At 34.6% G+C, this 26,743-nt stretch overlaps 1 protein-coding gene across 2 annotated transcripts in view; it reads right to left on the bottom strand.

The window, feature by feature from the left end:
* Positions 1–1,094: 1,094 nt before the first annotated feature.
* The window catches only part of LOC148955692 (protein regulator of cytokinesis 1-like), a 50,629-nt gene continuing 24,980 nt past the window's right edge, over positions 1,095–26,743 (bottom strand). For both annotated transcript variants that reach the window (XM_089108307.1, XM_089108308.1), the window contains exons 6-11: positions 26,502–26,672; positions 23,785–24,018; positions 14,356–14,616; positions 10,173–10,370; positions 5,661–5,768; positions 1,095–2,817 (exon numbers count right to left, since the gene is read on the bottom strand). In XM_089108307.1, the coding sequence (XP_088964433.1) occupies positions 5,673–5,768; positions 10,173–10,370; positions 14,356–14,616; positions 23,785–24,018; positions 26,502–26,672 (960 nt within the window). In that variant the 3' untranslated portion in view covers positions 1,095–2,817; positions 5,661–5,672. The remainder of the gene's footprint in view (positions 2,818–5,660; positions 5,769–10,172; positions 10,371–14,355; positions 14,617–23,784; positions 24,019–26,501; positions 26,673–26,743) is intronic.

Here is a 26,743-nt window from a genome sequence, read left to right as displayed (position 1 = left end):
CTCCACGCGTAAAATTTAGACGCAAAAGAGAAAGCAAGACATTTAAAAAGAATTTAGTATACGAATTCTGGAAAATTCCCCCCGTGTATAATTTCCCCTGACAAGTTTACTCCCTGGAAACTTCCCTCACCATAGAAAATTCCCATGAACATTTTTATATTACAAATTTATATTCTTCAACACTTCACGAATGAATACTTCTGACTCAAAATAAAAAACTGAACCATAATATTCATATTACATTTGGCAGAATGACCACAGGTATGTCTACAAAAATGGACCTCAAAATAAACGCAGCTCTATCATAACCCATCAAGGGTTAGAATAAACACAATTTCATTAAATATTCTCAGCTGATTTATTGATGTTATACTTAGTATTTTATCATGTTCTCAGCAATCAAACAAGTTTAAATTACCATTTAGTCGTTTTAAATAATGAAATTATTCCTTTGACAACTTACATGATAGGCATTGGTTAAATTGCTATCAAGGTGGCAATAAATTACTACCAAGTAAAAAGGAAATCAATTCTGAAGGCTGATAACTGAACAATTGAGAAGGAAAAATTAGATGAGAAGGAAAAATTGAGAAAGAAAAATTTGTGCTTAAGCACGCATAGAGGATTTTTATCTAGGATGAAGAGCAAGTCTGAGACCCCTTCTCCTCCGACAACAAGTAAATTATAGGCAAACAAGTGACAAATACAAAACGCAAACGTTTCGACATTTTGGAAAGGGACAGGCACAAATTAATTTTTTTTTGTAGTACCTCTGCTCTTTTGTTGGATTTTAAATTAATTTTTTTGGATTTGTTGGCTGTTAAATTAATTCGTTTTTTTTGTAGTGCCTCTACTCTTTTGTTGAATTTTAAACGCCTTTGGAAGTCTAGAAGACATTATTTTCCAAAATCCCCAATATTTTTAATAAATACACAGCAAGGCCTTTAATCATATCGTATTGTTCGCACTGCCCGATTTCTCTCAAGATTTTATGATTTCCTATGATTTTTATAACATAAACGATAACTCCTATAATCTGCGTACATTTCGCTAATTTCGGTTTTATTTAACAACGAAAAACTGAGAAGGAACTACAGAATATTCTTATGTATTAAAAAATCAATAATCATTTATTTTCTCGAATCAAGCATATATACATTAAAGGAAACATTTTCATAACAGGTCAGGTTAACTCCACCCAATAAAAATCCAATACACATTGGCAAAACAGCAAAAATAGACATAAGACGAGAAAGACGGAAATTAGGGTTAAAAATATCAAATTCATGTAACATCAATGGAATGTATTAGCTACCAACATACAATTAATAACCCTGAACAAGCGCATTTTCGTATTTTGGTGTTGGTTTGAAAAAGAGACATGTGCTAAAAGAGACCTGTGCTAAAATGTAGAATCAACAGGATACAGAAACAAGATTCCGTTCCACAATACTGACCTTCTCTTTACTAAAACAAGAAGATGTAATACCCCTCCCCTCCCGCGCACAATGCCCACGGAAAAGAAATATACAAAAAGGATAAAAAAAACTTCCGGATAGGCCAATATCGTATTGTTAAAATACCCCAAAATTATTATTTTTGGAAAGAATAATTAAAAAATTTAATAAAATGTTCAATAATTAATCAAAAATTATTTTTCAGAAAAAAAGTACGGGTTTCAGTCTCTTAGGGGGAACCGAATTCTCCGTCTGGGAGGGAGGAACCAAAAATGTAAAAGTACAGTGAATAGCTGAATAAGATGGATTCATTCTGACATATCATGTAGTCTTTGCACAAGATTACTTTTAGCACAGAATACACCAATACCTACTACTACTACCATCGCCACTTATGCCATGACCTACAATGCCAGTGGACATACGGATACTGAATTTTTACTCTAATCATAGCGATTGTTTCTTTATTTTTTTTATGTCTAAATAAATATGCCTTCAAAAATACACGAAACGAATGAAAACACACGAATGACATCAAAGGAATGGAATAATTAATTTTCAGATAATTGGGGCACACCCTTGGCTCTTGTCATCGCAATAAGAAAATGCTCCAATTTGAAGAAATACCCATTAGAGTTTTTATTTAAAACGATAAGCAATTCACTTATTCATTTGTTTTTATATTCTCATGCTTATTTTGCGAAGTAAAATATACCGTAAACAACTAATAAAAGGCTATAAAGCTTTACGCATTACTTATTCAAATGTAACAGGAAGAAAGTCATTTACAATGAATTTTAGTAAATTACAACGGTTCCATGTAAAAAACGAAAAGTACATTGTTAATTAAATTGTAATGGTATACCTTGAGCCATTTCGAGCGAACGTTACTTAAAAACATAACATACTCAGCGAAACAGAGATTTATAGAGCTGCAGCCCACGAAAAAGTAAAATTTTTTTTTGCAAAAGTTGAAATCTGGCATTGAGCGGATGCTTTTAAGGTTACAGAATTAACATTTATCTAAAAAAAAGAAAAAAAGCACTTTCTTGTTAAGCTCAATCGAAATAACTGGTCAATAGTGTTCAACTGTGCCCAATTACAAAAGTAAGAAACGCCTCGATGAAGGGAGTTTTGAAGCCGACTTTGAGGTAACAGGTGTTCTCCCACTCGGCAGACGACTTCGCAGAAGCATTGAAGTTGATTGCGATGGTGTAAGAAAAATAGCTCCGGCTCGCGTAGGTCTCCCGGGAGATGTTGCTGCTAATCGAGCCAAGTTGGGAGTTGACTTCGACTTTCTTCTAATAGCTATAGAGCTACGAGTATTGTTGTCCCGACGGCCTTTTAATTCCAAGTTGTCCTAGAGAAAAACCACAATAAAAAAAGAGTATTGGTAGCACATTAATTATAATATAGTGAACATCAGCAATAGTTTTATGTAGCAATAGAGCGTACTTTAATGGTAAAGAAACCGTACTTTATATTGAGTCAGTGCATAAAAACAGTCATACGGGAGGGGGGCAGACCCAACATAACTCCTCGCAGTTGGTTAATGACATTTGATTGATAATTATAAACACAGCTGTTTTCACATTAGTCCTATGTGCACTGACTATTTGCCTACCATTTTCTTTTCACTAATTTGTTATGATATCTCGCTTTTATCCAACAAATGTAAAGAATAGAAGATACCTTGAATTAGACCAGCAAAGAGATAAATATATTGAAAATTAACTAATATTGTTAAGTTAAAATACACCGGTTAAAACAGTTTCCCAGCCTTTAAAAACGGCCATAAGAAAAGAGTGAAATATTAACACGCAACGACGAGACATTTCGATGTCTACGAAGACACCTCTTTCAACACTGCCCAATATTGCTTAATGAAAACACAAGGGTACAAATAGTCTCTTGGTCTCTAAAAACGGCTATCAAAAAACGAATAAGTATTCACAAATGATGAGAAACTCGAGAGTATCACATTGAATATCAAAGAAACTTTGCCCAGGAAGTGATTCCATGACTGACAGGCCTTCAGCTTTGCAAACTACACTGCTCATTGTGTTTCCAGTATATTTTAGTGAAAAAATTAATCATATTTTGTTCTTTATTAGAGTGAAAAATGCTAACAAAGAACAATTATATTTCCTTTTTTTTCTCAGCTTGTCAAAGTGAAAAACGATTTCTTTTAGTGAGGGAAGAATCTTCAGTGAAGATTCTCAAAAATGCGCTATATTGAAAAGTATGCTGAAAGAACCAAAAACCAATTGACTGGACTTTAAAAAGTTCCCACGCCACACAAGGCTGTGGCAAGAACAGTAAAATGAGTTACGGAGGGTTAAAAAAAAATGTGTGGTCATAAAAAAGGGAATGGATTCATTCCCTCCAGTCTGAAATCGAAAAAGGCCATGCCTGAATTTAGGCGCAAGATACAGTACAAAACCTTAAGACCAAACAAAACATATATTTTCGTGCCCAGAAAGTGATTTACTACCAACTATAGACGAACAGCTTAAATTAATGTGAAAGAGAAATGAAACATGATAACCCATACTTCCTCTCCTACATAAAAAAAGCAAAAGGAATATTTTTTCCTTGCCAAGCAACTTTATTTACAGCCTGGAATACCCCTTTTCCACAGTGTCTGAACTTAATAACAAAAATATAAAACTTAAGAAAATTAGCTACAAAGAAATAACATAAAATGCCATCGTATGATGATTTCCATTAAAAAAAAGCTATGATTTATAACTTTATCATTGATCACAGGCGCAAATTTCATGGGGCTAGGAGGCCAGGCACCTCAAATAAGTTTTGGATGGCTAAATTCCCCTATAAACCACATGGAAGGCTTCCGCTTAATCCATAAGCATTCAATGACAATACATATGGGATTAAACCCAATATGATGAGCCCAGCGCTCTAAAAAAATAAAAAAAATAAATAAAAGCGAGATAGAGGAGAAAGATAGAAAAAGAGAGAGAGAGAGAGAGAGAGAGAGAGAGAGAGAGAGGGGGAGAGAGAGAGAGAGAGAGAGAGAGAGAGAGAGAGAGAAAACAGAGATTGAGAGAGAGAGAGAGAGAGAGAGAGAAAAAAACAGAGATTGAGAGGGAGAGTCCGAGCCTTATTCCTATAAAGGAAGAAATAAGACAAAGGTAGGAATCGTAATACTTTCGTAAAACAACTGTCCAGAAAACAAAATATGTAGCTTTTTAGCTTCTTTCGCTTTTTTTCTCCGTTTCTATGATGGAAAGGGTAGTGTGGTATTCGCAATTAAGATGTTAGGCAATTACAATACCGTCTAAATAAATCGTCTAAGGCTTCAGTTGCCTGGGCAGAATTATTTGTAAAGATTGTGGATTCAGTGAAGGTGTAAAAAGTATAATAGCCAAGATACAGGGTGTTTTTCGCAATTAAGATGAATAGGAAGATAGGTTCACGAAGATATACAATATATTTTCCAGAGCTGTATATGGGTAGTACATTTTGGGTACTTTGGTAATATGTTCGGGTAGTTTTGATAATAGTTTGACTGACTTTAGATCGAACAATAAGGTATACGAAAAACATGGTTCAATACTACTTCCTAACAAGGTCGTATCCAGGGGGGGGGGTTGAACCCTCCTCCCCCCAGGAATATTTTTCTGACTAATAAAAACGCAATAAAAAAGAATATAAACAAATCTTTGATGCATTTTGAAAATTTTTTTTTTACCACCCCCCCCCCAGAAAAAAGATCTTGGAAACAGTCCTGCTTCCTAAGGCTATAATGAAAGAAAGGTTAAGACCACCAAATCACGTTTTACACATGATAGGTTGAAAAAACCGAGGTTTTAGGCGATTCAGCTGGGGCCAAACAAAAAACATGTCGGTTCCCAATTGAGTTCGAAGGGGTAATAAAATAGAGTTTAAAGAAAATTAATGGGAGGGAGTAAAAAATGAAGCTATGAACTGATTGGGGTGGATCAAAAGTGTGCACAACTTATTGACCTCAGTTGGCTAGGTGCTGCAATGAGTTGTAGTAACTGTAACTGATTCTAATTGTTTATTTAAACTGATTTGAGCCAATTTAAAGTTATTGAATTGGTTATTTAAAGTTGTTTGAAACTGAAATGACAAACCAGACTCTGTTCTTTTTTAAAAATCTAATTCACCTCTTTTCTAACTTTGAAACTTGCAATAGCCCGAAGAGTATTAATGTACCTTAAAATCGAATTACGAGCACGACAAAGAACTCGATGCTGAAGCGCCACTTTGTGTCATGCAGCGTTCTGATCGTTGCATATCTGTTACTGCTCTTGATGAGTCCGCCTGTAAATTTTAAAAAGGGTAAAAGGTTTGCGTTTGAAACCAGAAGTATATTATCATATAATAGGAATCCACGACAGATAGTAATGTTTCACTGAGATTCTAAGTTAATGCGTACTATTTCATTATAGAACAAAAGTTATTGGGGCCAGCCTTATAAGAATCCCTTTATTGTTTCAAAAGAAACGATGCCGAGACTTCTAACCATCTGACAAGTGGCTCCATCTGGATTTTAATAATACTCAACTACATACAATTTAGAATAGGCTACAATAGGTTGTTGCTAAAATGTAAATTTACTTATACAAATATTGGGGAATACGTAATTTCTCTCCGTTTTAAGTTTAAATGTTGCTGCTCCTTACTTTCAGTAGAAGAAAACTTTTAAATAATGCCAGGAAATCTGGCCCCACCTCCACGGAGAAACCCCCCTCCACAAGGAAACATTCTCTAGACAATTCAATCCCGGTGAAAATTTATTCCTGACAATTACCCAACTCCATGCGTAAAATTGAGACACATAAAAAGAATTTTGTTCAGGAATTCTGGCAAATTTCCCTAGTGTATAATTTCCCAAAAAAAGTTCACCCTCTGGAAACTTCCCTCCCCAGGGAAAATCCCCTCTTAGAAAACACGAAAAAACTTACATAATTCTAGGGCCACAGGGTCGATACGATCACCCCTAGGAAAAAACACCAACAAATAAACAAACAAACACGTATCCGTGATCTTTTTTGTGGCAAAAAAATACAAACTCCCCATTTTGCACATAAAAACTTGAAATCTCTAAAGTAGGGTTTTCTTATACGCTGAATCTAAACTGGTTCTATGACTTTTAGGGGGTGTTTCTTCCCTTTTTTCAAAAATCAGGACAATTTTCAGAGGCTCGTAGACTTTAATGGGTATGACTAAACTTAATGAAACATATATTTCTGAAATCAACATAATAAGTTTATTCTTTTGATATAACTACTTGTACCAAAATTCCGTTTTTCAGAGTTTCGGCTAGTATTGAGCCAGGTCGCTCCTTACTTACAGTTCGTTACCACGAACTCTTTGACATTGATAATATAATATTTTACTATAAATAATTTAGATTTTTTTTTTGTGTATCTACCAAAAAAAGAAGAAAAAATATCTCTTTTGAGCGGGCTATTTAAAAAATGTTTAAAACATTAAACATTTTTTTTTCATAAGGGGTACTAAGCGTTACAAAAAAGGGTCCACTTATATCAAAAGTTTGGGAACTTCTCGTGTAGATGTCTCAGTCTCACGCCTGAAGTCCCTTCTTACTACGGAAAAACCGGAAGCATTTTCTGGAAGGTAAGATTCATCTGTGGGCTTGCACAAGGCGTACGGGAGGATTCCTACTTCCAAAATTAACCCAAATAAAAACAAATGTAAGGATTAAAAACAATTCCATGACTAAAAATGCTCTTTTTGGCGTTTCAGAATTTTCCTAGGCTTTTCTGAAATTCTACCTGAATTACTCCATGTTCTACAGTTCTTTTTGTAAGATTTTGCACGAAATTCTCACTAAGACCTATATCTACAGGGAATCTATAGTAATGCAATCCTATGACTTCAATTATGTATTGCTAATAGGTGTAAACAAAACTCTGTTTTAGAAGTTTTCAGCTTAAAATTTCAAAGTTACTCTCACTCAAATTCTGTAATTGTGGGCTTTAGGAATGTAACTACATTTTAATTTGAAAGGACATTTTTCAATATAATTTGCCTGGACAACGTAAGTAGTTACCCCCCCCCCCCCACCCTGCCGTTCTAATATAGGATCATCGAGACGAAGGTAAGTGCAACATTCTTTCTGCTGTGGATTTCTGCATATATCAAACATACTTAGGATTTCTGCTTGTCTTCAAATACACATAATTACTATTTGATATAAAACCCTAAAATATTTCCAAGAAATACCAAGAGAAAACACAACACTGGCAATTCCCAGTTTTTTCATGACAATGGCAACACTGACTAAGACGCCGCAGTTTAAATTTGATAATAAATACGTAGGCGAGTGTTGCAAGATTCATCTTAAATTATCAAAGCCAAAAACCTGTGATATTATAACTTAGAGCTGCGGTTGAAGACAAGCATTGACATAAAGCACAGACCAAAAAAGCAAGGGGGTTGTTATAGGCACACACAAAGCAAGCGGAAGAGTGACAAATCAAGCAAAAACAAGTATTTAGCCCTAATTTATAATTTGCCTAGCTTTGATTTCTAAGCGGTGACGGTGTGGTACAGGGGGATATCCACCAGAAAAACTGGGGGAAAAGGAAAAGTTTAACAAAGCAATAACACAGAGTCCCTAAAAAAACACAAGCGACATTTTTCGTGATGCAGAGGTTGGTGGTGTTTCAGAAACAGTTCTGGCTTAGATTTTAAAATGAAGAGATTAATAAAATAAAAACAATAAAAACATTAAATAAAAACATTAAAGTATAAAACATTAAATAAAAAACATTAAATAAAAACAACACAATAAAAACATTAAAATTTTCGTTTACAATATTCATTTCAACTGTTTAAACCAGAAAAACAAAACTAAACTAGTTATTCAATTAGTAATATGAAATACTAAATTTATACATATAAAAATGTAAAGAAATGAACATCACCTTATACTTCTTTCCCTAATTTTCTAAAAAAAAATCTGTCCATAAAAATTAGGGATTTGTAGGATCGTATGATTTAGGAGAGTGATATCAAACCATTTTTGCAACTATTGTATGGGCTGTGATACATTTTGGTGGGCTATTCAAATTATTCATACTGATAAATTGACAACATGGAACGTCGTGCGTTGCTTGCAGAAAACGCGAGTTTGACTAACATTCCTGTATGGTACATTTTATTTACTATGGTGATACCAAACAATTTACCCAAGTGGCAGTCATTGGGAACAAAAGAGGACATAGGAGCAGGACCACCGCGCAAGAAGTAGCTAATCTTTTTTTCGCTAATAGCAAAAACTTTTTAGCAATAAAATAGTATAAATCACATAATTTACCAGTTGACAGAAAAAAAAAAAAAAAAAAAAAAAAAAAAAAAAGAAAGAAGATTCGTCAAAAAATTCCAATCAGTTTTTTATTTTTATCACCGTGTTTTTTTTTTATTTGTTTGTTATTTCTAATTAAATCATCCTTGTCAGTTTTTTCATTCTTGTTTCTAGTTGAGTAATTTTACTATTTTATTTGGCATATCTTATTTTACATCTCATTCTTGATAGTTTTTAAATAATTTTAGAATTTTAGTTCTTCATGGTTATTAGTCTTGATGTTTACTTCATTTTTACTCTACATATTTTAAATTTCTCTCCATATATTTTGCTGGGACATCTTGTTGAACAGCCAGACAGATTGAGCTAAAATACTGTCTTAAACAGTAGCATTTTACTGTTTTGAATTTTCTAGACCCTTTTTAATTTCTAATTGTTGAACCTTTGTAAATAATTAAACACTTATTAAATACTAATATACTAAATTGGATTATTAATAGAATTCAACCAAATAAATGAATTAATGATTAAACTCACAATCTTTCCTTATTACAATCGTTTGTTTATTTGAAGATGTGAAAAACAAGTGAAAAAAAAAAAAAACTTAATGCACGGCTGAGTGTCAGTGCTGAATGTATATTGATACACTAGATTATCCCCAATCTTTTGTCAATTATAATCTATTTTTTTGGAGTGGGAAGGAGGGGGGGGGGGAAATAAAAAAAGATGTTAAAAATTCCCTTTTTCTCAATGTAATGTGGCCACACCTATGAGTGGTGAGTCATAATTACTTAATAAATGAAGCAATTCTTCATATTTCATTCAGGGGATTTTATAACCTGCGAGTTTCAGCGTCAGCTGACAGTCTCAAAGACAAAGAGCCCATTAGCAAATTATCTCAGTACCACACGGAATTCCCAAACCAATTTTGACAAAAATCGATACAGGATCTTATTGTCAACAGTTCAAAAAGCTAACGAGAGGCTAGTTTGAAGTACAGAAAATGTAAAATCTCTTAATAATTGTTCAGCAAAGCGTTGCCTAATCAATGTACGTACACCATAAATGATATAAATCCTGTGTCGGCTAAGGTCTTCAACAAAGGCGGGTACCACAGCTGGGAGCTCCCAGAGCTGTCAAATTACTCAACTGACAATTCCTTTGAGCTGGTTCTTAATATTTTCAACCGTGCATGCTAGAATATCTTTTAGGGACAGCCCTTTCCTGAACTTAATACTTATTAGTTCAGCACACCCACTATTTTTTTTTTATATTGGACAAGATATGGGTATCGAATCCCATTAATCCTCCTATTAAGAATTTTGAAAAATAGAAAAGAAAAATGTCAATCCCACCACAATTATAAGGGAAAAACTTACAAAAAGACTCACTTTTCTTAATCCACTGCTGCTACCTTTGAGAGGCACGGCAGCTCCCAATCTTGGCTTTTTGCTATTTGAGACAGTTAAAACCCCTGGGCGCTTCCTAGCTGATCTAGGCGTAACAGGTCTGGAGCCTAATGTAGCCTCCTCTTCAATTTGCTTATTCCTCATCAAAGCCCGTAGTTGCTTCTCTTTCTCTTTTTCCTCCTGAAACAGCGAAATTACAAATTTAAAATCGTCAAAAATAATTCAAAAACCTAGGTAGGATTATTAGTAAAGACGATGGGTGCTCTGAGGATGTTAAAAGCCGAATAGCCAAGGCCAGGGTTCGAAAACCTGCGAACTAAGATTAGAATATTGGCATCTTCCATCATGACAATGGTCAAGTATGGTTCTGAAGCGTTGGCGCTCCTTAAGACAGAGGAGGATTTGTTAAATGTTTTCCAAAGAAATTACCCACGGATTGTTTTGGATACCCGACTTACTGACAGTATCTCAAACAATTAAAAAAAAGAAAAAAAACTTGTTCGCATGTTGACTAGTCAACGTTGCACAGGTATAGATACCCTGATTCGATGCCTTCGAACAGGAGTGCAATGCGTGGTTGGGGGCAAATCATCCAACGCTTCCCGTGTTTTTCCCCTAGATTTTTCCAAGTACCCGTTTAGAGCCGGGTCGACTCGGGCTGAGCATACAGAGTCACACCATTGCCCCCCGTCCCAAACCAAATAACCAGCGACACCAGGACTCGAACTTCTGACCTCAGGATTTCAAGTCTGGAGCTCTAACAACTCGGCTAGGACGGCTCAAACCGTAATCTGCACGAAAAATATGGTTTGATCCCGCTTTCTCGGGCTGCTGAGATGGTTAAAACACGTTCTGCGGATGATCATGACAGATTTCAAAATATTTTCCTTGTCAGCCAATCGCCAAGGGCCAAACAAAAGAGGGATGGAAAGATGTCATAAAGAAAGATTTGAGGGAAATGGGAACATTCTGGGACGGTGTAAAGAGGGGGGCTTTGAATAGATTGGGATTAGGTGGATTGGTGCTGCAGTGAGTTGTTAATTGTCATACTATAGAAAGAAAGCTCCCGGTAAAGTAAGAGAGGAAACTCAAGCTGAGTCACATAAAAAAAAAAAACCATGAGTACAATCCAGCAAAACAGTAATGTCATTTGAGAACCATTTGACAAACTTTATTCGTCTTCACGCCAGTTTAAGGACATAAAGAAATCTAATCATCTACAATACCCTAACTTCAGATACACTGCTGAAACGCTCATATAAAATACTAAGAGAAAAAGTATGGATACTCACACACAGATAAGAAAGAAGTATAAAAACAAATCCAACACCAATTGACCACCACTCATTAGAACTTCAATCTCAGTAAAAAAAAAAAAAAAAAAAAAAACATCATTGATCAGAAAAAAACACCGCCAATAGAAGATTAATTGACGAAATCATTTAACATACAAAATTAATTTTAGCATTCTTTTGTCCAAAGGTAATTGATCGGACGAAAAAAAAAAAAAAAATTCGCACATACATAAATATTAATACTATTTGGTTTATTGAATAGTACAATAAATACCGTTAAATCCAATTATAAAAACCTAAATGAAAACTTTACTTAATTTTTTTTTCTACTTTTCCTTTACATTCGTCAAAAAATAAAAAAATTCCTCTTTCACAATTTGCGAAATGGGTATGTTGTGAGAATTGTGATCATCCATAATATATATATATATATATATATATATATATATATATATATATATATATATATATATATAAATATATATATATATATATATATATATATATATATATATATATACATAGATATATATATATATAAATAAATAGATAAATAAAGTATGTTCGCATCCTAACCCAACCCAAATTACTTAGCAAATAATGAAAAAGGCTGCTTATTTACAGAAAATACAAGGTCAAATTCCAATAAGCGAAATAAACTATAGTTACTAACAGAATACAAAGGTAAAAATAATAGTTCACAACTTGATAGTCCAAAGGGCATAAGGACAGGCCTGGAAGAGCACAGAGCTCGCAAATCCCATCTTACCTATAATCTAATTTAAATTGCTACGTCTATAGAAATTGGAATTAAATCCTGGAACCTTGAAAGCAATAGACGTTGATGGGTTTAGCTAAAATCAAACTTACATTTAAAGAAAAACAAAAGTTTTACATCAAGATAATTCTTGTAATTTATACAACAGGGTTATGTAAGAATCTTATTCTATTGCGAAATTGAGATTTGATTCTAAATATTTAAAGTGCTAGTAGTATGCTGTGTTAGTAGTAATAAGTGGTAATAAAGTACTAGCGGAGACGGAACTTAACAATAGTAGAAAATTTCACTGAATATAAAATCGATAAAGAAAAATGACAAGCCAGATTGTTTCTTATATCGTTTATTTTATTTATATTTTTATAAATATATAAAAGAAAAAAGAAAACAACTAGCGTATACCGTTTTATGAAGACTAGGAAAAAAAATAGGTTGTCTCCCTTCATCCAAAATTCTAAGTCCCTTTTCCCCCTCCAAAAAAGAAAATTTTTACTGATAGTTCCAACTTAATCCCCGAGTCGTGAAACAGAATAGGGTACAGATACAAAAGTTATCACCTTTTAATGAAACATAGTCGCGTGTATTTTTAAATCTTTTAAAAATTTTTATTATATAGTTTTATTATAACATATTGTTTTTTTGTGGAAAAAAAAAACACCCAGCTAACTGTAATGATTTAACAGGTCAAACATCTGTGTTTATGAATGAAGACGCATTTAATTACAATTATGCCATGAAACACAGTTTTGGCCCAAAAACTATCATCGAACTTACACAATTCAACTTTTTTGGTGAATTCGAATATAAAATCTGGATTCTTCCACCATCAACACTCTATAACTAATTTTTTTTTTTGTGAAATCTTTGATTTTGTATTTCTTAGGAATATTTAGAAACTTTATAAAGAATTATTGAGGAAAGTTGTCTAATTACTTTTGTCTATTACATTATAAACAAAATCAAAGCATTTTTATATAATCTCATACGATAATATTTGGCTGGAGTATATTTCCATAATAATTATTGGTTAATTAGATGTGTCCGCCGGGATCCAAGATATTCAACAGTGTAATTTCCTCGCTTAAAATCATGAAAAAATAACTTTGACACCCCTTCAAGGGGGTGCCTCCAAATCTTCAAAAATTGCGAGTATTATAGAAAGCTAAAATCTTCAATGTAACAAGAAAATAACTAAAACAGAATAAAACATTAAAATGTATCCCCTGGAATTTTGAATGACATCCTTCTGGACCTCTTAACTTGGATGCCTCCAAAACGTCAATAATTTTCAATGATCAAAAAAAGAAAAATTTCAATCTAGCAATCAAACATCAAAAACAGAACACAGCTGAAAACTGTATCTATTTTTGGAAGGTCCTATTTCATGAGGGTACCTCCAAAACAATTCGTTTGCACAGATCCCCCTCCTGTATAGTCCTCTGTTACTCAACGCCTTTTAAAGTATACCAAACAGACTACCAGACGCTTTGCTTACACAGGCGATCACACTTGTTTCAAAATGCGTGGAAAAGAGAAGAATTGAAGTTTAAACTCCATTGAAAATGTTAACATACAAGTGTTTTATTTTTGATCGAAGTTCGATTAAAAAAAGAAACTAAAAAAAACATGAAAAAATCATTTGTAAAGCAACCTAAGAAACAGAAAATGGTTATAACTAAAATACCCCCCCCCCCTCCAGAAAAAATGTTTCAGTGACTACTCAATATGAGCATAGTTCTAATCCGTGTCCAAGACTACGATCTTTAATCCCAGACATATCATAGTAGTTTGAGCACTGTCTCAATTTTTCCTACTATTTCTTGAATTTTTGTTATAAATCGTTAATTTTGGGAGAGTAATTTAAAAGTGAAACCCGCCAAATCGTGTGGCCCATCCACAATCAAGATCTAATTACGCGCATGGATTTGTGTATTCCACTCTATGATAAGTAGTAAATCATTATGCGAGGTTAAATTTTAGTTCAAACTATTAATGTTATACTCCTTTGAAGTAACAATTAGAATAGAGAAAGAAAAACAGAAAGAGGGACAAAAGAGGAAATAGGAAAGAAAGAGGGAGAGACAAAACTTACTTCGAACCGCGTTCTTTGGTTTTCAATGAAATCCACGACTTTCTCTCCATAGACCAATAGAGGTGTTTGTGGGTGATTATCATCATAAAGCTGAACAGCTCTAGCTACTTCACGTTCTAGGCGTGGAATTTCCCGATTTAAACGTTTTCTCTCTTTCTCCTCTAAAAGGAGGGCCCCTCCACGGTTCGTATACCTATTGGTGTCATGGGATTTGTATTCAAAATCGATCAGCTTACGCCAAAGCTCCTGGTGCTGACGGAACTGAAAACCAAGATAAAACCGTTAGTTTTGGATTGTATTTTCAGAACAATTTCCTAGATTAAAAAAAGAAAAAAAAAGAAAAATAAAGTTGCTTCCTGAAATAGTTAATATGAATAGCTGAAATAAGAAAAAGGGGGAAAACTAGATGTAATAAGAAAAATACAACGGCAGAGAAGACTCAAAGCTCAAGAGTGAAGCTATGTTCTAACATGAGTTGAATTTAGGCAGCCATATTTGACGTCACCTGATAAAATACAGCCTCAATAACTATTGAATGAATTTATATAACTATTAAATGACTAACTATTACTGTACAGTATAGAATGAATAACTATACAGTCTCAATAACTATTGAATGAATTCACAGTAATTCAATAGTCGCAATAGAATTGAATTCTTAGGCCAGCAATGCTGTATTTAAAATAGATAGTAGCTTCCGGTTATTAACGGGGTATATGACGTCACCAATTGTCGGTATTTCAATCCCCGGGTCTTTCTTAGAGGGACAGGTGGCAAGCCTGCCATACAACCTTGTTGCAGTTGGATCGAACCCTTGGCCCTCTATTGCCAAACAAACATCACTCCATTGTACTACCAGAGTTTTCTCTAAGCATTAGCAGAATTTACCAGTGAGATTCCTTTTAATATTGATACTTAATTAGTCTTTTTTGAAAGTGAAAATACAAAGACTTCATATCAACTCTAGGGTTCCTGACCTCTCCCAAGTACATAAAACTCCAAGACTCCAATCTTCTGCGTTTCTATACATGTCTCCGCTCCATTCATGCCTCTTGTGTATTAAAGATCTTGATAAAATGCTTACTATGCATCTTGTATGATAAAAAGACGAAGACACTTTAAAGGTTATTAAAATAGCCTAAATAGCTATTTAAAGGTTACTTTAAATAACCTTATTTCGTGCATGTACTACTTTGATGTCTTTGATCTCACTCTGTCGAGCAGTATCAACCAGATGCTTGGCCTTGTAGAACTTACAAATGGCATCCAATTCATGTGCGGCAACGTTTTGAAAAAAAAAGAAAAAAAGGCAATTATACACAGGCATATATAATCCAGGGTTTGAAATATAGATCTCTCATCCAATTTCAGTCATACAGACAAATTTGTCGGTATCACCAAGTTTCAATGTTTGTGCTAGAGGAGGAAGGGGCGGTATTATATATATATATATATATATATATATATATATATATATATATATATATATATATATATATATATATATATATATATATATATATATACAATATAGCGCCGAACGAGAAGGGGGTCATCTCCGAAGATGATGGGAGGAGGTCATAAGAAAGGATTTAAAGGAAACTGAAACTTCTTGTGAGACTGTAAAGAGGGAAACTATCATTAGACTGGGATGGAGGAAGAGCTTGCACAGCAGTGTTGGCCTCAGACGCTTTGGTGTTGCAATGAGTTGCTAATAGTAGTCTAAAAAGAATTGAAATAACTTCAACAAGGATAGTACCAGTTTCGAGATCAGCTACAAAATGATCAAAATGATCAGGTGAGGAATCAGAGGTCTATATTATTTTTACAGAGAAAGAGACTAAGGCTGACAAAAAATCTCGAATATAAATGTTAAATAATTAAAAAAGTAAATATTTCGTATATATATATATATATATATATATATATATATATATATATATATATATATATATATATATATATATATATATATATATGTTTATTACTGTCTGGACATTACTCTCAGGTTAATGTCGACACTAAACGGCGAATATCCGATACTCCTTTCTCTCTGCTTGAATTCAATTAGCTTTGCAAATCAGCCTTTTCAGTCTTATGCAAGCCTTTGATGGTAAAACTTTAAGTTAAAAATAGAAATCTCAGAATATATATATATATATATATATATATATATATATATATATATAAAAAAAAATATATATATATATATATATATATATATATATATATATGTATCGGCGTAATTAAACAAGAACAGACAGAACAGCAACGGTGAATATTACGACATCCACTGCAAAATATTAGGTTACATTTATATTGCGAGCCTCCTAAATCAAAGCACACTTTGACGCCTATCTCTTCGACGTAAGTTTTAAAGTTTTCACCTCAGTTTGTATTTCAGGGTTCTTAATTTGTTGATTAGAAGGAAAAAAAGAACATTAAGCACAAGTTTCAAAGGCTTATGAATCTATAAAAGATAGTAGGTACATATTAAGCGAACAGTGTTTGCTTTGGAGTAGATAGAGGAGGATTATTGAGTAGATCTAGATAGGAAGAGAGTAGAGAGTATACGAAATGTAGAGTAGATTGTAAGTGAGTAGACAGTAAGTGAGGATGCTCCTAAAAATGGAGGATTTGCTAGATGTTTTCCAGAGAAATTGCCTACGGATTACTTTGGGTAACTGACAGACTGATCATATCTCAAGCAAAAAGCTGTGGTTCACTCCTGCTTTCTAGGGCTATAACGAGAGAAATATTGAAATGGCTAGGACACGTTCTACGGATGAAGGATGACAGATTACCAAAGATTTTCCTTGTTGCCCAACAATCTAGAGTCAAGAGAAAAGCAGATCGTCCCCGATTGGGATGGGAGGACGTCGTAAGAAAAGATTTAACGGAAATGGGAACTTCTTGGGAGGGTGTAAAGAGAGATACTTCGAATGGATTGGAATGGAGAAACAGTGTACGTAGCATTGTTGAACTCAGGCGGCGTTGTGCTGTAGTGAGTTGTTAGTAGTAGTAATGTTTGGTTGACTCTGGAATTAGTTTCGGGGTTTCTTATCCAATGTAGAACAACCTAGGCAAAGGAAGAAGTTTCAGCCTGCTACGGATGCTTTTCCAGCTACAGCTTGTTTCTAGTTTTATCCGATAGAAACGATACACTTTTTTACGTTAAAAATATGCATAAAAAAGGAATAAATTAAAAACCAATTAAAGTTCCTTATAAGTAAAAAGCGATAAAGACTAAAAACATGCCAAAATTACTGAATAAAGTAAGAACAAAAATTTGTTAATATTAAATATTAATTTTCATTAATATTATAATGGATAATATAATACACGTCTACTATTAATATTAACAGTAAAAAACAAAACAAAAAAAACCTCATTATGCTTTGTGGAGGCTAAAACTGACACTTTTCCAATAATTAATTAAAAAAACTTTTTCCACAAAAACATTTTTAAAAGAAAAGTAAAGAACTCCATTAAACAAAAAATGAGCAAAAATAAAATCAAATAATCTACCAAGGTGAAACTACCACAAATCAGCATCGATAAATAAAAGAAACCCAAAACGAGCAGAAATTACATTAAATAACCGAGTCAAACACAAAACGGGCAGAAATTAACATGAGATGAGGCTCAAAACCCCTATGCCTTCCAAAGGCCAGAACATAATTTGCACTTTACTGAAAAAATATAAATGTTTTTACTTTTATAACTTTAATAAATCAAATAATTTTAACATTTTGATTAACAAATATCAGTATATGTACGTATATTAAACTGACAACGCACATTCATTTGTATTTTTTTTCAGTAAAGTGCAAATTTTGTTCTGGCCTTGGGAAGGTTGGGTTTTGCGCCCAACTTATGTTAATTTCTGCTCGTTTTGAGTTTGACTCGGTTATTTATTGTAATTTCTGTTCGTTTTGGGTTTCATTTATTTATCTATGCTGATTTGTGGTAGTTTCACGCTTGGTAGATTATTTTATTTTCGCTCATTTTTCGTTTAATGGAGTTCTTTACTTTTCTTTGAAAAACTTATTTTGTGGAAAGTTTTTTTTAATTAATTTCTGTTCGTTTTATATTGACATAGTCTTTTCAGGGAAATAAAAAATTATACTTTAAATCTTTTCGTTTTTTTTAATGAATTTACAGTTTGGCCTGCCATTTGTATACTGGAGAAAAATTTTCCGCAATTTTTAACAACATACACCCTTTTAAAAATCTGGACACAAACAGTAGTGTTTAATTTCGTTTCATACCTCCTCTAGTTGACCTGAAATGGAAAACTTGATACCATTCGCAAAAAAAAATCTGTTTACTTTCTTTGATAGCTTGGATGCACTTACGCTATTTTGATTTGGTTAAATTTTAAGGGCAGAAGTAGCCCCAAAAGTTTGAACATAATATCCTCAGTCGTTCTTGGGATACTGCTGAGATGCCTTATTGGGAATTAGCATTAATACAGTGTATTTTGATTTAATCTTAAAGCAACATTCAGTTTTTAAACATAATGGGAAAATGGGAGAGTCGGTGTGGGAGGGGGATTAGTTGCCCTCCAATCACTTTTCGACTATTAAAAAGGGCATCAGTCCTTTCTATTTTCAATCGATTGAGCCCTTTTCGAAGTTCCCACGACAACTCCTTCGATACGAAGTGCCCGGGTCTAAACAATTACAAAACAAAAAAAAAGAACAATACATTATACCCACATCGATCTTTACTATAAAAATGTCAAGCCTTCCAATCACTTTCGACTATTAAAAAGAACACTAGGCCTTACGATTTCCAATCGAATGAGCCCTTTTTGAAACGACAACGCTTTCTAAAAACACCTTATATGCCACCAGGGCATTAATTACAACCCTTACCCTAAGGGCTGTTAGGAAGGTTGTCATCTTCTAAGACCTAATTTCCAGAACTTTCAACTTCGTTAAACAAAATGGCTATCTCAAAATTTTGATTGGATGTGTTTGGGGAAATGGTGATCCTGAGAGGGGCGTTAGTCGGTCTCCAATCACTTTCAATATTAAAAAAGGCACTAGGCCTTTCAATTTCCAATCAAATGAGCCCTTTTGAAGTTTCTACGACAACGCTTTCAATAAAAAACTTATATACCCCCAGAGCATAACTTACAATCCTTGCCCTAAGGGTGGGGGGGGGAGTTGTCATCCTCAAAGACCTAATTTCCAGAACTTTCAACTACGTTGAATAAAATGGCTATCTATAAACTTTGATTGGATGTTCTTGGGGAAATGTTGGGCGTGAGAGGGGGGTTAATTACTCTCCACTCACTTTTGACTATTAAAAAGGGCAATTTCAATTTGAAATCCAATGAGCCCTTTTTGAAATTTCTACGACAACTTTCTATATAAAGCCTTATATGCCCACAGAGCATAACTTACAGCCTTTGCCCTCAGGGCTCTGTGGGGGTTGCCATCCTGAAAGACCTAATTTCAAGAGCTTTCTACTACATTGTACAAAATGGCTATCTATAAACTTTGATTGAATGTTCTTGGGAAAATGGTGGGCGTGAGAGGGGGATTAATTACTCTCCACTCACTTTCGACTATTAAAAAGGGCAATTTCAATTTCCAATCAAATGAGCCCTTTTTAAAATTTCTACAACAACTTTCTATATAAACCTTACCGGGCTTTGTACAGGAAACTGATCCAGGAACGTGTGAAGGAGATGGCCCCAACGCGACCCTTGAGGACGTCCGGGACATAAGGCGGAATAAGGCGGAAGGCATAACTTACAACCCTTGTACTGAGGGCTCTGAGGGGGTTATCATCCCAAAAGACCCAACTACGTTGAACAAAATGGATGTCTCAAAATTTTGATTGGATGTATTTGGGGAAATGGTGGGCGTGAGAGGGGGGTTAATTACTCTCCACTCACTTTTGACTATTAAAAAGGGCAATTTCAATTTCAAATCCAATGAGCCCTTTTTGAAATTTCTACCACAACTTTCTATATAAACCTTATATACCCCCAGGACATAACTTACAGCCCTTGCACTCAGGGCTCTGAGGGGGTTATCATCCTAAAAGACCGAATTTCCAGAACTTTCTACTACGTTGTACAAAATGGCTATCTATAAACTTTGATTGAATGTTCTTGGGAAAATGGTGGGCGTAAGAAGGGGGTTAATTACTCCACTCACTTTCGACTATTAAAATGGGCAATTTCAATTTCCAATCAAATGAGCCCTTTTTGAAATTTCTACAACAACTTTCTATATAAACCATGGTTTATTATATAAACCTTATGGTTTATTATATAAACCTTACCGGGCTTTGTACAGGAAACTGATCCAGGAACGTGTGAAGGAGATGGCCCCAACGCGACCCTTGAGGACGTCCGGGACATAAGGCGGAATAAGGCGGAAGGCATAACTTACAACCCTTGCACTGAGGGCTCTGAGGGGGTTATCATCCTAAAAGACCCAACTACGTTGAACAAAATGGATGTCTCAAAATTTTGATTGGATGTGTTTGGGAAAATGGTGGGCGTGAGAGGGGCGTTAGTCACTCAATAATCACTTTCAATATTAAAACAGGCACTAGCCCTTTCAATTTCCGATTGAATGAGCCCTTTTGAAGTTTCTACGACAACGCTTTCAATAAAAACCTTATTAGCCCCCTGGGCATAACTTACAACCCTTGCCCTGAGGGCTGTGGTGGGAAGGGGTTGTCATCCTTAAAGACCTAATTTCCAAAACTTTCATCTACGTTGAATAAAATGGCTATCTAAAAGTTTTGATTGGAGATAGTTGGGGAAATGGTGGGCGTGAGAGGGGGGTTAGTTGCCCTCAAATCACTTTTAACTATTAAAAAAGGCACTAGCACTTTGAATTTCCAATCGAATGAGCTCTTTTTCAAGTTTCTACGACAAATATTTTAATAAAAACCTTATATGCCCCCAGGGAAAAACTTCTAACCCTTGCCCTGAAGACTGTGGGGGGAGTGTCCTGCTCAAATGTACAATTTCCTGAACTTTGAACTGCGTGGAACAAAATGGCTATCTCAAAATTTTTATTGGATGTGTTTGGGGAAATGGTGGGCGTGGAAGAGGTGTTACTTTCCTTCCAATCACTTTCGACTATTAAAAAGGGCACTGGGCATTTCAATTTCCAATCGAATGAGGCCTTTTTAAAGTTTCTACGACAACGCTTTCAAGATAAACCTTATATGCCCCCCGGGCATAACTTACACCCTTTGCCCTGCGGGTTGTGGGGGGGGGGGTGTCAACCTCAAATACCAACTTTCCAGAACTTAAAAATACCTTTAATAAAATGGCTATCTCAAAAATTTGATTGGTTATGTTTGGGGAAAAGGTGGGCATGAGAGGGGGGTTAGTTGTCCTCCAATCACTTTCGACTATTAAAAAGGGCACTACCCCTTTGAATTTCCAATGGAATGAGCCTTTTTGAAGTTTCTACGACAACGCCTTCTGTAAAACCTTATATGCCCCCAGGGCATAACTTACAACCCTGGCCCGGAGGGCTGTGGGGGAGTGTCCTCCTTAAAAACATAATTTCTATCTGGAAATCAACTACGCTGAACAAAATGGCTATCTCAAAATTTTGCCTTGCAATCACTTTCGACTATTAAAAAGGGCACAAGCCACTCCAATTTCCAATTGAATGAGCCCTTTTCGAAGTTTCTACGACAACTTCTTCTATACTATGTGCCCTGCTCTTAAGAAAAAAATTACAAATAATACATTGTGCCAACATCGTTCTTATATGCACCCAGGGCATAACTTAGAACCCTTGCCCTGAGGGTTGCGAGGGAGTCTCCTCCTCAAAAACATATTTTTTTTACCTGGAAATCAACTACGCTGAACAAAATGACTATCTCAAAATTTTGATTAGATGTGTTTGGGGGAATGATGGGTTTGGGGGAATGATAATACAAAAACATATTTTTTTTATCTGGAAATCAACTACGCTGAACAAAATGACTATCTCAAAATTTTTATTAGATGTGCTTAGGGGAATGATGGGCTTGGGGGGGGGGGGGTCTAGTTGCCCTCCAATCACTTTAGACTATTAAAAAAAGCACTACCCACTCCAATTTTCAATCGAATAATCCCTTTTCGAAGTTTCTACGACAACTCCTTCGATACGAAGTGCCCTGATATAAGACCACGGAAAAAATAAATAATACATTGTGCCCACATACATCGTTCTTTACTAGGGCAGCGCAAGCGCTGCCTATGATATTGGCATTATGTCTCATTTTAGATTTTAATTGATTTTCAGCATATAATTGAATTGAAAATTAAGAATTATACGCTGTATTCATCGATTATGGCATATAAAACAATTAGAAGATTACTTTACGTTATAAATAATAAACTAAAAATGTGATAATTGGATAGTTTTTTTGCGTTTCTCAAGCAAAACAACAAACAAACTTTAGTGCACAATTTTAATTAGGCAAAAGGATCACCTTTCGCCTTTCATATGCATTTAAAACTCAATAATAATAATAATCAAAACGAAAAACGAAAAAAGAAGCTCACAACTATAAGATAATACCAGCCCATCAACGTCAAGTGCAAAGAAGAACGCTGTGAACAGCACCACAACATCTGAATCAACAGTCTTCACCATAATAGAACGGATACCTTGGCGTGCCATATGAAAGGCGTGGAGGATAACGCGCATATCTCTTTCTTCATGGTTGCCAGGTCTGAGCTCTTCTCGGAAGTTCCTTCGAGAAGAAAATTGGATCGCCAATTGTGGTTACGACCTGTTTGTCTCTGACCTCTGCGGAAACAACATGACCTAAGAAGATGAAGAGCATCTCTTTGTTGTTTGAGTTCTGAAGGAAGTCCTGCCAGCTGCCTCTAGGAATGGGTGCCCCTTCTTCGACCTTGGATGCATATGAAATAGATCCGCGTTTTTCTCTAGCAGAGTTCTTAAGACTATTCGGAATGTAGACGTCAAATATGAGGTCTACCCTCACTGTACCATCGTCAACGAGTCCTAAGATGTAGGACACGATGATAAGATAATACCAGCCCATGTTGTGATTGAACATCAATGCGTCAAATTGGTCCCTATTGGCCCTGATGAAATATCTATGTTCTAACTTATTTTTTCTTATTCAACAGGTTCAATAAGATAATATTAATTGGACTAATATTAATAAACAAGCAACAGTAAAGCTAGAATACATCTTTTAAAAGCTAAATCACGCAGACATAGAAAGGTAAAGAAAGAGTGTGAGAGAGAGAGAAAGAGAGAGAGAGAGAAAGATTTAGAAAGAAAGAGAGAGAGAAAGAGAGAAAGAGAAATAGAGAAAAAGAGAAAGAGAGAGAGAGAGAGAGAGAGAAAGAGAAGAGAGAGAGGGAGAGAGAGAGAGAAAAGAAAGAAACCCAAAAATAGGAAGAGATAATAAACCTACTTTATCTAGAGCTTCTTTGGTTTCTTCTTTTAAAATTTCTAGTTTCTTCAACTGTTCTTCATACATCTCTAAGAGATCCTCTGGATCATCAGCGAAAGGGCTAAAGTCTCCCTTCTGCTCTTCAGAGAAGAATAAATCGTTCCAGATACGATTCACGTCAATTCTCAGTCGATCAACAAGCTTTGAAGCATGCTTGCGCTTTATTGCACGCAAACCTTCAAGAGCAGTGCGCAACTACAAAAAAAGACAATACATTCGTATTTATATATTCATGTACACGCATAAAAAAAAGGAACTAAGGTTATGTTTTGAAATCCTTGAAAAAAAGATGAACAGCATTAATGTCTCTTACATTTCTTTTTTATTACTTCATTAAGGTTTATTTTTCATTTACAAGTTTTTAAGTTCTTTTGCTGCACAGCATTTATGTTCCCTTACATTTTTTTTTATTACTTCATTAAGGTTTATGTTTCCTTTGCAAGTTTTTTTAAGTTCTTTTGCTGCACAGCATTTATGTTCCCCTACATTTCTTTTTTATTACTTCATTAAGGTTTATGTTTCCTTTGCAAGTTTTTTTAAGTTCTTTTGCTGCACAGCATTTATGTTTCCTTTGCAAGTTTTTTAAGTTCTTTTGCTGCACAGCATTAATGTTCCAACTTACGATGAAAACAGAGTTTTATCCATCCACCGAATAATACTTTTGAAATTTGATTCGCTTTTATTAGATTAAAAAATACACTGAAAAAATCTAGAAAAAGGTAATAAGCAAAGGTAATAAGCAATATAAAATTAAGCTTTGGTGAATAAATAGATCTAGAACTAATGAATACAACGACATAAGTATCTTCTCCTCTCAGCACAAGTTACAGCTGTAGAATTGTCACAAAGTTGCATGTATTAAAGGGAACATAAACATGAAGAAACGCATTTATGAACATTTTCTGATAATTATAAACCTGAGATTATAAGCCTGAATATTATTTTGTTCTATATTATTATTCTTTTGAATATTCAACAATTTGAATATTATTTAATAATCAATAATAGAAATAGTTTTCAATATTATTAAATAGATTTCAGTAATTGTAATATTATTATAATCCCGTATATTTTATAACCCTGGATGATTATATTGCAAAGATTATACGTAATCCTGAATATTAAAATTGATGATTACAAACCTGAACATCATTTCTGAAGACTGCAAATATGTTATTGCTGTTATCACGAGGCTGTCACAAGGGTCATATCTAGTTTTTTTTCGGGGAGGGGGAGGGGTTACAAGAAAAACATAAAAAATTTGTTTATTTTCATTTTTGTTACGTTTTTATGAGTCGGATAAACATTTAGGGGGGGGGGTTAAACCCTCAAACCACACCTCTGGATACGGCCTGGCTGTCACATACACATTGTCAAAGCTGAAATATCAACTTTACCGGAATGCAGAAAATAGGCCTGATCGTTTTATTGAGGTGATGATTCAATGGCACAAATTTCTGATAAAAGAATTCTAAGCCAATACCCTCACTCCCTTCATTTTTTTGCTTGTGAAAAAAGAACACGAAGCAGAAGAGAAAGGTATTTGCTTCAGACCCTAGTTTGAATATTAGAGATGACAAAATATTTACAAATGCAGGGACCAAACGCTACAAAGAGCTTGAGAAAGTAACTTAAGTTATTTTGTAACAAAAGAAATTTGACGAAGAGTAACTCATCAGAGGGGATCAGAACTAAGACAGAAAGACTAGAGAAGCTCCATTCACTAACTTAGTGTCATCACTGACCTTTGAGAAACCATGAGCTTACAACCAGAGGGCTCAAAATTCAAAGTATCAAAGTATCAGAGGGCTCAAAGTATCAAAATTCAGCCAAGGCAAAGCTAAATTTTGAATAAACAAGAGCAACTAACATGAGAGATAGCATTCACGGCTAGGCATGTGGAATCGCTGGTGGAATTGACACTTCAAGTCAGTACTTTCATCCCTTTTTTCTTTTACAAAAGGCGGTGAATAGGTTCCAATTTCATCTTCAGAACAAGTACTTTGACCGATTCACCATCATCTGCGCTTTTCTTTTCCTCAAAACAATTTCATAGACCGATTCAACATCATCTGTCCTTTCCTTTTCTTCAGAACAAGTACTTTGACCAATTTAACATCATCCGCCCTTTCCTTTTCTTCAGAACAAGTATTTGGCCGATTCAACCTCATATGCCCTTTCCTTTTCTTAAGAACAAGTTCTTAGTGATAAAATCAACCTGCGTTCAGCTAAACCACGTCCAGAAAATCCTTCTGTCAATTACTTCCTTTAAACGTTCGCCTCCCTCGTTCAGAAGAGTACCACCAATTTCTTTCTTCTACTTAACTATCTATTTTTTCGTGATACATTTTTAGTTTAGTGACTAAGTAAAGTGACAAAATTCACTAAAAAGTGATTTTAGATAGTACCTTTTAATTGAACAGACCAAAAAAAGGACAACTCTGGACACCAATGAAAACTTCTGTTGCATAATGATAAAGCAATATGTACTAGACTAGACGACGTTGTTTGGCCAAGCTCCCTCTATACACCCCTCCTTAAGCCTCTAATCATACAGTATATTTATAGGAAGAAATAATCATAAGATTATCTAAGACTACTATGATCCAGCTTTTGACCAAGGGACCTGCCCTCTGCCCCCTTCTGACGGAGAAAAAAATAATCAAATCATTATTTACCAGTTTTATATCTTCGGACGTCACACCACAGGTATCCAAAAGCGTCTTAATGTGAGAGGTTTGTTGAACGTCAAGCTCAAGTCTATCCATTAGGGTGGCCAATTCAATTTTGATTTTTCTGGATTCTGTGCGGGCTCTATCCACACGATCTTTATATAAATCGTAGATTTTCTGAAAAAAAAAACATCATTTGAAGGGAGGATGTTCAGAGGCGCCATTTCATAAATATTTAGGGGGTCAAG

Source organism: Artemia sp. Qi Xiang Cuo, chromosome 2 (assembly GCF_049724085.1).
Source record: "Artemia sp. Qi Xiang Cuo chromosome 2, ASM4972408v1, whole genome shotgun sequence".
In the NCBI taxonomy this organism is placed as follows: domain Eukaryota; kingdom Metazoa; phylum Arthropoda; class Branchiopoda; order Anostraca; family Artemiidae; genus Artemia; species Artemia sp. Qi Xiang Cuo.
The sequence above is the reverse complement of the archived record's forward strand: the minus strand, read 5'-3'. Positions and strand labels throughout refer to the sequence as shown.